Below are 13,152 nucleotides of genomic sequence, written 5' to 3' on the forward strand. Positions count from 1 at the left end.
TGTCTACTTGTGTACCAAGTCTTTTTGAAATCTGACTAAAACTGCAGGAAGAGTAGAATTTTGAATTTCAAAGAAATCTTAATTTTTAGAAACCTTGACAACACGGTTTGTCAAAATCAAAAACCAATAAAAAGAATTATGCCTCTTAGTCTAGACTACCTGTGAACAAGTCCAAAACTGTAGGAGGAGTAGAGTTTTTTTAGAAAAAGATTTTTAGAGAAATTCAATTTTTAATAACAATGGCAACACAGTTTGTCAAAATCAAAAACCAACACAAAAATTATGTATCTTAGTTATAGTGTGTTTGTGCACCGAGTCTTCTTGAAATTGGATCAAAACTGTAGGAGGGGTAGGGTTTTGAAAGTATTTCGAGAAATAACTATTTTGGTAACCATGGCAATGCCGTTTGTTGAAATCATAAACCGGTAAAAAGAATTATGTATCTTAGCATAGTATATTCCTATATAACAAATCTTACTGAAATCAGACCAAAACTGTCGGGGGAGTAGCGTTTTGAAATAATTATTTTTAAGAAATTTCTGTTTGTAGTAACCATGGCAACAACATTTGTTGAAATTGAAAACTGATAGAGGAATTATGTATCTCACTGTAGTGTACTTGTGTACCAAGACTTATTGAAATCGGACAAAAACTGTAGGAGGAGTAGTATTTTGAAAGAATTTCATAGAAATTTCTATTTTTAGTAATCATGGCAAAACTTTTTGACGAAGTAAAAAAAAACGGTATACAGAATTATGTATCATAGTATAGTGTACTTGTGTACAGTCTTATTGAAATTGGACCAAAGTGTAGGAGGAGTAGCGTTTTGAAAAAAAAATGTTTGAAGACAGACGGACGGACAACGAATACCTTACTATCGCATAAGCTCTTCTGGGGGTCGTAACTTAAAGGGTACTTAAGTCTAAGACCGTGCTTAAGTAGGACTTAAGTACAGTCTTAAACTTAAGACCGTAACTAGAAACGTGCTAAGATTTGACAATCTTAGCAAAACTTAGGCGGCCGGTAGAGGTGACTTACGTATGTCTTAACTTTCTATAACATATATTTAGAACTATTTAAGGTTGACTTTCTATGTTAAAACATCCCTCTATTATTATTACGAAAGCCCATTGAGCTCATTTTCGCGTTATAACGCGAAAGTTACGCGTTTATTCGCGAAAGTTGCGCGTTATAACGCGAAAGTTTCGCGTTATAACGCGAAAAATATATTTTTGTTACCTACGAAAATGAGCTCAATGGGCTTTCGTATTACGACTATTTGTATTATGCATTAAAAAAATAATTTTCTATGTTTAATATACTGGTATAAGAATTTTAGTTTTTCGTCGAGGGGGGGGGGGATTCATCACTGATTCCAAGGTCACTCTCCAAATGACATATACATGTAAATGCAAAATATTATTTTTGGGATACGTTTGAAATATTAGTGGGAACTAGGTTATAAACACTAATCATTATAAGTAAATTGTATACAGTAATCATGGATTTGGTTGTTCACTGTGAAAAAATGAGATTAAATGATTTTAAAAAATGTCGACGAATTAAAGGATGACGACTAGAAAACTGATAAAGATTTTCTGTAAATTAGATTGAATGTAGAACGCAACAAGCGAGGATTCAGACAGGGTTCACTACCGTTAACGTTCGAGAGAGAGAGAGAGGGGGGGGGGGAGAGAAAGTTGTTGATAAGTTGGAGATATACGAAAAAATTATTTTCTGAAAACAATTCTTTTCCATCTTCATTAAATTATAAATAAGTATATCATAAACCGTCTGCAGTCTCTGCTTGCTGATATGGGAGGGAAAAAATTCAAAATGTCCCCATTGTTAATGGAATGATTTAAAATAAATTTTGGTCTCTGACCAGAAGAACAAAAAAAAAAAAAAAAAAAGATGGTGTCTTTCTTACACATAAGTATACTCTTGAAGACAACAAATTTCTGATAATTACCGATTTTCCGGACATATGCATTTCAATAGCTGAAAATAGCAAATACCATAAATAGATTATCGGAAAAATATGATTTAATTCACTTTAAAATCTCCAATTTTTCTTTAAAATATTAATATAAATATTAGTAAAAAGTCTGATTATTTATTATAAAAAGCCATTTTACCTGTCCTCTATTCAACAGTGTTCAAACAGGTGTTCAATAATCACTGTTTATACGGTAATTATATGTTTATACAGCTAATTATTTTTTTAAACAAAAATTCCACCTATTCCCACATAAAATCTTACCTTTTCCTACCCGATTTTCAAACAGTGGGAATAGGTAGAATTAACCGCTTGTAGATAATGTTCTCTGTTTTTTTTTATATTGATGACATTTTCTTGAGAGAAGTGGACAGGCTTTCGCCTACATCTACTTCTCTTCGATTCTGGAAAACGTGTAAATTTCGAACCGGTAACAGCCTACACTTAAACTGATATTTCGTCTAAAATATTTTACAAGTTCGCAACGTCTGTTAAGTACATTCAGACATATTTTTGACGAAATGTCAGTTGAAGTGTAGGCTGTCACCGGTTTGAAATTTACACGTTTTCCAGAATCAAAACATGCAGGCTTGCGAAGAGAAGTGAATGTAGGCGAAAGCTCTAAAGAGAATAATTGATGACTATACAAATGTAAGTTTCATATTGATTGGCCCCTTAAAAAGTGGCGCTTAAACTTTTTGAAAATTTCTAAATTATTCACTGTTGTTGGCCTTTTTTTTTAGTGCTTTGCTTGTAAATGATCACCATTCCATACAGCTAAAGTATGGTTTGATGGTATGGACAATTGATTCCAGAAAACAAAAGCAGAAAAATATTTTATTTTTTGTGCCATTTCCACCCATATACATGTATTCCACATATTTAAATATTGCATATCAGCGAGGACATTTGTGTCACCCGACATATCTAGTTTAAAATTGACCTTTTTACACTCGCACTGTCGATAGGATGTTCGGGTATATTGTCATCCCTAACCGTTTTTCGTACTTTCTTGTCATAGCTTCTCATGCATTTTAGAAGTATAAAAAATAACGTTTTTGTATTTGTCATCGTTTACTGTGGCTTCTCAGTTTTCTTTATTGCTAACATGCACAAACCTGATAGTCATTCTCAGAAATATTTACATTACCGCTACCACTACCATATATCAAATCAACATTAGTATTCTGTGGGCGAACTCGTCGCCTTGCATGAGACAGCTTCAAACATGACCCATATCCCGGACAAATCAGTAAAAAAAAAATCAACATTTTAATAAATTTTTATCATAAATTTCAAGCAATATTTTGCAGAAGGTGTTATCTGGAAACCCATGATTCATCCCAAAATCTTGGGATCAACAACCATATAACTGGTCCAAGCGGCTCCAGAGTGGAAGGGTGGGAGGGGTCATAAGCTTCCCCATTTCCCCTTCCATGGTTACCATTTAATAAGGGTTCGTCCTCCCAAAGTCCTGGGATTTTTCATTTTTAATCGCATGTTATAAAGCACATTAAATCATATACCCCCTTGCCCCATATCTTCATTAAATAGTCGAACGTACTATTGATGAGAAATTGATACAACAGCTGGTGGTGTGGAAAGTCAGAACAAGATAGAATTAAAAACACACAGGCATTACACAATGTAAGTGTGTGCTTTTCTTTTCCTTCCATTTTGTAAAACGGCATTCAAAAAGCTTTGTACAATAAGAGGTATACATCTAAGAAAATAAACGCAAAAAAAAACTGATGGAATTAAGTTATATTCTTAAAATAAATTGACAGCTTTTATGAAATACATGCTCATTTACATACAAAATATACATGTAGCTAATCAATTTTGTGTCATTCAAATCTCTGAAATATGTATAATTTCATTCTAGTAGTTCTAAAAATTAAAAAAAAAAAAAAACAAGACTCATTTTTGTTTAATTTTCATATTTAAATAGAAAGCACCCATATGATCTTTTTGCATGTCTGTTAGGTTTTCAAGAATTTTTTTTCCTGAGTAGAACACAAAGACAGTCCTCTAGTAATACATGTCCGCAGTGTCGATACTAGGCGGGTCCTTAGTAAATTCTGAAAAAGAGACAACAAAATCGTTATAATGTTTATATGTAAACCACCACCACCACCACCCCCCTCCCGCCGAAAAAAAAGAATTCAACAAACAAATACCGATGTGAGTTTTTAAAGCACACTTTCCCCCTGAAATGACAAACTCGTAATTGTATGAAGGTAAAGAGAACGTTAATGTTAAGTGGCTGTGTATAAACACCTTGCATCATTAGTTGCAAAAACTTATCACTAAATGCTAGGTCATATACAAGATTTATGAGAAAAGTACTTAGCCTTCATATGATACTCTCAGATTCAGAGTCAGGGGTTCTAGTGTTAAGAGTTGGGCTTTATTGTCATACAGTGAAAATACATAAATCCTTCAAAAATCTTATTTTGCAGAAAAACCAAGTGCATACATATGATGAGCAAGAGAGCTTATTCGAAGAGCTTTTTACTTTATTTTTTCCCAAGATGTACTAAAAGAAGCAGACCTGTTTGAAGCAATTTTAGTTTCGGGGGGAGGGGGGGGGGGTTCAGCATACACAGAAATTCTTTACCAAAATAAAATGTCACCAGACATTTTTGGAGGGGCACAATCGCAAATTAGCTTTGTTCTGTAATGTAACAACCGCAAATAAGCTTTGTTTTCTAATGTAAAGTATATACTGGCCAAGTTATATTGAGGGGGATAGCTCTTTTTTCTATTATAATAGTGAAATATATCCTGGTAAACTTATTGGGGAGACCTCCATATCCATGCCCCCCCCCCCCCCCCCCGCCATTCCAATGGGCCTGAAAAAATGGATATATACATGTACTTTCTGGAAAAGAAAGAAAAAAAGCATTATGTACCCCAGATGTCGAGTTCGCCATCCTTATTTATGTCGAAGTTGTTGAGCTGTTGCTGTGCGTATCGCTGTGCGTCTTCGGAAGAGAAGTGGAAATTGTTGAAGAAGAAATAGGCTATTTCGTGAAACTCAAGCTTGGAGTCACCATTCAAGTCGAATTTATCAAACATATCAAAAACTGAGCGTTTGTCTAATGATGGAGCAGATCGCTGAAAACAGAAAAAAATGTGATTGAAAATACTAGACGCTTAGGGTGTTGCACAGAAAAAGGAGGGTGTGAAAACTAATTCCGCAACGATATGCACATGCTTTCATCCGAGTGTAATTTATTTAAAAAAAAAACCTTCTCCGAAGCATGGTTATATAAAACACAATAATTCCGTGACATTTGAAAAGTACAGTTCCACGATACGTAGTGTGTAATAACTAAAAACAAAATGTAGAAGTTGATTTTATTTATTTCATTTGTCCGTGACGATCGCAATACATGTAATACTAGTACGTTCATTGATTCATTTTGTTGTTAGATAATGAGTCTCCTGGAATTTGTCAATAATACTGCATGATGTAATACATAATACAAGCAGACATTTTCTTCTTTTTTTTTTTTACATTATACTAGTATTCTTTTTTATGTTTTTGACATCAATTTTGATAAATTCTATCAATTTGACCAAAGAATGGATTCACTTGATGCAAATTATTGAGTTACTGTAGAGTAAGCTTTCTTTTTTGATATTTTATAAACATAATTCCTTTGCTTCTACGGGAGGATTGGTTGTGCACGACTAAATTGTTGCTGTGTCGGCAACTTCTATTAAAAGATCTCATCCTCGATTGACGTTCAAACAAAGGAATATTAAAATATAGGGGGGGGGGGGGCTTTCAACATAAAAAAGAAAAGAAAATGTCAACGTCCTTTATTTATGATCAATTTTAAGGTTAAACTGTGAAACCGGTGAAGGGACGCGGAAATTAGTTTCAATTCATGGAAGAAAAAAAAATATTAATATTTTCATCAATTAAATGAACATGCTATGACATTCACTAATGAATGGGGATCTATTTAAGCAGTGGATAAACTTAATTATATAACATTAATTTAAAAGTTTTGTTTCATCTATAAATAGAAGGTAATCCCAAGTTATATATTTTTTACGTGATAAGAGAAGAGAATCGAAAACTACGCCATGTCCTGTTAAGCAATCTCAATAGAATGTTAAAAATACTTTCAATAATTAACCTTTCAATATTAAACAACGATCTGAAACCAAAGGCGCACGCAACGTTTTCCGGATCAATTCAGCCAATATTTCTATAATTATGGATAAAGACTTGCTATCAAATAACATGCGAAAATACAAAAAGTTCCAACACTGCTGATTTATTTTCATGTTTTTCTCGGTGAATGATATGAGTTTAATGATGAATTACAGATAATTTTCAGTAAATTTATCCCTAGTCGTCGCCATGCCATTTTAGAACTTTGGCTCCTTGCTTATAGTGCATATCTTTGATAAAATTAATTAATTTATATGACGTGTCTAGTGAAGTTTTAATTCAATATGATTACTAATAAATATTGTGTCAGGCTAAGATGTGGCTGCCAAGATCAATGTGGAGCTTTCACAGTAATGCTACCACCAACAGTGTATGCTTCCTTTGACTAATGCTCAGAGGAAATACATGGAAACATGATAAGAAAGCAAATACATGTAGGATGCTTTTGATCATGATTTAGAAAAACCATAAAAGCTTACGTATTTGTTTTAGGCATACCATCTTAACATCGTGTCTCTTAAGTCACAGTGACAAACATATAATACGAAATTTAAAAGAATTAAAAGGAATTATCACCAGACAACATTTTCATTATAAGTTTATCTATATATAACTAATGCATATTAGAGCATTTTTGGTCGACTGAAACTTTGTCTACGTTTTTCGTCTTTAGTGCAGCTTTCATCTATCAGTCGGGAAAGGGAGGTCTTTTTGTGCAAAGCGACACTTAGGAATCACTATTCCCAGCGTCTGTCTGTCTAGCTGCCCTTTCGTCCATCCTTCTGTCACACCTTTTATCTTGAGAACTGTAAGAGGTATTGATTTGATATTTTGGTTATCCATTACATGTCATTATGGCTCTTGTAAAACACCACGGTTACCGACCCTTCGACCTTTCAACTTGACCTTTGAACTACTTTTCAAACTAGTTCATAAAGCCGATAAACAGCCTATTTTTGGACCTTTGGGATGTAAGTTTGTCCTATTTAGCATTAGCACGGATTTCGTAAAACATTATTTAAAAAAAAACAATGATACAGTCCACTTGACCTTGACCTTTGATAAACTTTTTAAAAAATACTCCCGAATGATTAATTTTTTATGTCTTATGAATATGGAATGAAGATGCACGGAATTTGTTAAGTAGCAAATATATTACATGATTATGAGCTCATGACACTACATTTAAACTGTATGAAATGCACAGTTACATGAACTTTAAAAAAAAACCTCGGGATCGGTATATCGATTAAAATAAACATTTGACATTTGCATCAAGACTTCTTGTTTCATGTAGGGAAAATAAAGAAATAAGGAGATGGTCAAACAAGGCGTGCAAAATGCCTATAGCTTCAAGTGTATAAATATCAGTTTGTGACTTTAGTATTTAGAGTGAAGCTTTTATCATTGAAAGTTATGAAATTACGACAAGCAAAACTTTTCTGCGGAAAAATTCTTCAAAAATCATTCTATGATTTTTTTTTTTTAAATCTAGTATTCTTGGTGTTCGAACCCAAGCAATACAAATCCCAAATATCAATTTTCCCTGTAACGCTAATACGCTAACCACTAAGCTATACTGCTCATAACAAATGACACTGTGCTGGATAAATCTGCCACTTCCAAAGTGGCATATTGGTGACCACCAATCTCTTATTTAACATAAAATCCACATATATACATTGTACCATGAGGTAGACCATCACTAACAGAGTTCAAAACTACCTTTCTTACAGGTGAATAGCACCTGTCAGGTGAGATAATCACCTTTAAATGAAAATTCCCATGGGAAAAATAAAGTTCCTGTAGGAAAATTAAATTTCCTCGGGGATATTATCAACCTCCAATGGGATTCGATCATTTCCAGCAGGATATTGTATTTATATTTTTACGCATATTTTGAGTATAATTTTATAAAAAAAAAAAAAAATGGAGCGAAGACCTACTCAAATGTTAAGTTTTGTACAGATTTATTAAAAAAAATATATAATCCTGTATATATTATGCCAGTTGAAGCTGAAGTACTCGGAAACAAAATGTATGATCGAAATGCTGAAAAGACGCCATTTAATTTTTGTAATATGGCATAAAAGTTTATAAAATCACCCGTCTTTGTGCTTGAAGGACCTGGAAATAGTGAATTTGCGCTTGGTTTTGTTCTGAACATTAAATATGGAATTTTCAGGAAATCGGTGCGAATATTGTCAAATATGTGAAAGAAAATTGCCCTGGAAGACAGATTGGTTTACAGTTATTCAAGGAAAAACAAAACCATGTAGATGACATTGTGTTCTCATGTAATTCTTTACAATTCTTTTCTATGATCTGCCAAACACAGGGCCGTCGCCAAGTTTCTTGGAAGGGGGTGTGGCGTAAGGTACTTGGAGGGGTACCCCTCTTTTGAAAATTAAATTTATCTTTATAAATTTATGGGCCCCATTTTACTGCAATCCTGAAGTAACTTTTTCACATATTAAATAAACAAAACATAGAAGTATTACTTTAAACAGATGAACAGTAACACTTCGTTTCAAGATATTTTTGAGAAAGAGTTTTTAAGGGGTCGCGATCACACCCAACGAACACATCCCCGTTCGATGGCCTTGAATCACTTCAGTAATCACGTCTTGTTATATGCTCTCTGGGGATTATTATTTTTAACTAAAATTCCCGAGAAAAAATATAAGAACCTGTCGATAGCACACCTTGAGTCGACAATTAAAAGCATGAAGCTGCATCGACAGAGGCAATAAACCATAACTATATTCACTTTGTTTAAGGGATTATCAAAATAACTGTCCTATCGCTAGAATAGACACCATAACTGTCCATGCATTTTATATAATTTAATACCTGTACTATTGGTAGGGTAGAGAATTCCACTTACTTTTTGGACGGACCTCCATTTGGACTTGCTCGTGGGTAACGATAACACCACAGCCAACAGAGACATCAAGACAACCAACTTCAGAACAGCCATATTGTTCCACCTCTATAAAAATTTTTTTTCACCTTTACTGTAATATAATCACGTTTGAACTCGCTGTGTAAGCGACACTGTGGTACTGTACGCAGTTTGGGGACTTTATATTCTTTGACAAACCATCTTCAAATTAATCGATGGCTTCTTTTCCAAATACAACACATTATCGGACTTTTGATTTGAGCGCTTTTTACCATGAGATAGGACACGTGAAGAGGTACCAAACAAATGGTCAATTATGAAATGGCAGATGGAAAGCGTTACGTTATCTGCAATTACAAACCAATTCACCACCCAAAGTACTCAAGGATGCTGACTTCGATTATTGTACACTTGTGACAGTCTGGTGAAGTACAATTTAAATGCTCTGAAGGTCAGTAAATAGTATTGTTGACTGGTTTTTATTGTGAGGGGATGGTATCAAGTGAACAAAATCTCTACGTATTAAGAGTTATTCCAGCTTAAACAAATAGTTTTATTTGCTCATATCTACGTATTATTTTGAAAAATCATGGAATTAATAGAAGAAAAAACAAAACAAAACCAACTGTAGGGTCATTTAAATGCCAGCTTCCACAACAAATGAAATATCTTACGTACATTTACCACAGTGCTAAATACGTCATTGTTATAAAAGACAACGTGGAAAAAGTCACATCATAAGATACAAAACGCGATATGTAGAGTCATTTTCATACCTGTACCAGATGTATACGTTCCATCACAGTCCTTTTTGTTAACGACTTTCTCTCAGTGCTCTTGCATGGATTTTATACTCAGTGATTTGTCGTCATCAGAAACGGATTGGTCAGTTAACAGTTTCTTTCACTAATAAATCAATACGTTATCAAATTTTGTGGAAAGGCTTAAATAAAGTCCATGGCTTTCATATCATATTAAAGTCACTTTTGGGTATTTGAAACTAAGCAGGAGAGTGACTTTGAAATTGTACTCCGAAAGAAAAAGTAGACCATTCCTGTGAAACGGCCTTCTTTTTCCTTGACAAAAATCTTCGCTATTAGCTAGAAGTTACAAGTCCCATAACTGTATCCCCCTTTATTTTTGGTCGAATAAGTGGCTAGAAAATACTCGTAGTGTATGTTTTTCGAATTACATTTTCGTCCTTTTTCTGTTTTGTTCTTTTTTGTGCTTGTCTAATTTAGGGGATAGTCTGAAATAAAAGATAGAGAATGACTGTTTTATAAAGAAATAAATCGTTTTCAATGTTATCAGTTGAAAACTTAAGATAACATTTGAACTCGGTAACATAATTTTCATTTTTAATTCACCAGTAACAAGAAACTTATTGACTTCCAAGATGATCACAACTTCTATGTGCAATATCATCAAAATACTGACAGTACTGAGAAGCGCTCAGCTAGTTAGTGAGACATATTCTTCTGAAAATATTCTTGATAAGTATGAACTTTTTCAGATATTGTCACAGTTCTACTTGTATAAAATTTTTGGAATCTAATCTAATATATATGAATTTTCGTTTGGCATGGGCGCAATTTCAAATTACTTATAGAGTAGTAAAGAGAAAACTTTAGATCTGACAATTTTGTTCTTTTTTGTGCTTGTCTAATTCAGGGGAAAGTCTGAAATAAAAGATAGAGAATGACGATAATTCATATTTTATTTTTATCGATGTGGCGCGTCACCAAATGCAGTAGAATTAAGTTCCAAAATATAATGGTACATAAAGACTAGTCTTGCGTAATGCACCGTTCATATGAATAACAATCAAAATAAATATTGAAGCATAAATTACTTCAGTTCTGTATAATACAGGGTTATTTTCGCCCTTTCCAATTGCAAACAATTTTGATACGTTCATTTTTTAATTCGCCCAGACACGGTTCTGTTTAAGAGTAAATTTATATGCTTAAATATTTCCCTGCTACAAAATTTCTTGTTCCCGTAAAATAATTTCTTCATTTACCATGTGTTCTTGAGAAGCTGCTTAAATCGGGGGGGGGGGGGGTCATATCATTTTTTCAAAAGATGAGGGGGGGGGGGTGTAAATTAAAAAAAAAAAACAAACAAACGAACAGAAACAAATCTTCTAAATTTCAAAAAGCCTTTATCATCGGTGGAGGGGGACAAACACATAAAATTGGCAACCAACCTTTACATAAAATTTACATACTAGTAACTTTTTTTTTTCGGAAAAAGTGAGCGGAGGCGGGTTGCGGGGGGGGGGGGGGGGTAATACAACGTGCCTCTAAATAAACGTAAAACACTGGAATCCAAACTTGATATGAACATATGTGCATCTTTTTCCCATTTCCTTATTAATAAAACGGTGCATTTATTATATAACTCTTGAGATACAAAAAAAGAAAAAAAAAAGAATTGATAATAAAAATAAAATAAGTTTTAAAATTAACAACTATGTATTGCAGATTAATTCAAAATTAGGTTTAATTAGTCAATTTAAGAGCCTAAACATAGTTTGTGTACATATTTTTCACAACTGGGCATTTATGACATCTGCAGGTACCGGTATATACTAAAGTGATTTCCCAAAAGAATAAATCGTGTTAAATCTTTTTAAGAAAAATAATCTATTGATAAAGAAAGACTGATTGGATATCTTACAAAACCAGCTTGGCGGAAACGATGGTAGAGAGAAATATATATGAGCACCTGAGCCCGAACTTAAATATAAAATTAACACCTCCCAAATTTCACTACATTCTCCCATTTTGTGGAGGAATGAGATAGGGGCCTTTACAATATATAAGTATAGAACACTTTTACCAAGAGATAGGGATAGTTAAACTCCTGTGATTTACAAAGCAGATTGATAACCTGATATAATATTCATAACAAATCTTTTTAACATTAATTGTCTAAATCATAAAACGATACTGGTTTGCTTAACAAAATAAAATAGTTCAACAAAAATTCCAGTTCCACTCGAATATCTGCTCGAGACGGTTCTCGTGAACATGCCAGAATTGGTCCTCCCTGGACTCTGGAACACAGGACACCACCTGACATCTGGACCAGAAGGAAACTGAACATCAACTTGAAAATTATGGCAACAGATACAAGTCACCCGGTTGACCTTGCTCAAAGAGCAAGGGGCATGAACACTACTTAGTCTGATATAACCATGCAGTTTGCCCGACCCTGCACAGCGACACCTTGTGGGTTCGTCGGCTCTGGCTTGTTTATATAGCTGCTCCAATTCTGACCGCCCATCTTTCTAGAAGGTGCATTATGGTTAACACAGGTCATCAGTTACGATTTAGTAATCCTGGAGGCAACTGCCTGCACAAAGTTGGTGCTAGCTTTATGCATGGCCTGAGTGGGTCCTGCAACCCCATTCTCTGAACTTACCATCACCACAGTGCAATTCAACCACAGCTTCCTGCATTAAATCAAGGACCAAGAGTATGTCAACCTGCGGTGGTGCAATCTATACAAAGTGCTCGAGCTGCTTGCTACCTATTTCAATTGGTAAAGAACCCAGAGTGCCTACCTCCATGGTAACCCCGCCCCCAGCCAGGTCCACATCATTGCCAACTTTGATCTCTGGGGGCGGAGATATTCTATCATAGACTGTCTGCGATATGATACTTAACTCCGCAGCGGAATTAACTACAGCACTTACCTCGCGACCATTCACGGTGACAGGCACACGCCACGCGCTTTCTCGTGGCCTGACCTCGCAACCCTGGAGACGGCCCCACTGTTGGAGATTGTGATATATACACCTGCTTACTCTCAGCCCCTTTTCTTTGACCTTCATTTGAAGGAGCTGAGGACTCAGACTTGAATCGGTCTGGGCACTCACGACGGAAATGCCCATGCTGATGGCATCTGAAGCAAAGACCAGACCGCCATTGTCACTTGCGTGGGATGGGGAAGGAGCGGACATGCTTGCCTTGAAAGGGCTTTCGCTCATTTACCGACTTATCAATCATGAGAACTTAACTTAGCTTTGACTTCGGCGAGTTCTGGCGA

The 13,152-nt window shown here is 34.7% G+C and overlaps 1 protein-coding gene across 1 annotated transcript; it reads right to left on the minus strand.

Moving 5' to 3' along the window:
- Positions 1-3,895: 3,895 nt before the first annotated feature.
- Positions 3,896-9,210, minus strand: LOC133178349 (uncharacterized). The gene is made up of 3 exons (XM_061313081.1): positions 9,079-9,210; positions 4,915-5,119; positions 3,896-4,080 (listed from the first exon to the last, which is right to left on the minus strand). Exons 1-3 carry the CDS (start codon positions 9,169-9,171, stop codon positions 4,031-4,033), a joined length of 348 nt encoding a protein of 115 aa, XP_061169065.1. The 5' UTR covers positions 9,172-9,210; the 3' UTR covers positions 3,896-4,030.
- Between the last annotated feature and the right edge of the window lie 3,942 nt (positions 9,211-13,152).

The sequence above is a fragment of the Saccostrea echinata genome, unplaced genomic scaffold, assembly GCF_033153115.1.
Source record: "Saccostrea echinata isolate AGI-Se365-2 ecotype Australia unplaced genomic scaffold, CSIRO_AGI_Sech_v1 ptg000002l, whole genome shotgun sequence".
NCBI classification, from domain to species: domain Eukaryota; kingdom Metazoa; phylum Mollusca; class Bivalvia; order Ostreida; family Ostreidae; genus Saccostrea; species Saccostrea echinata.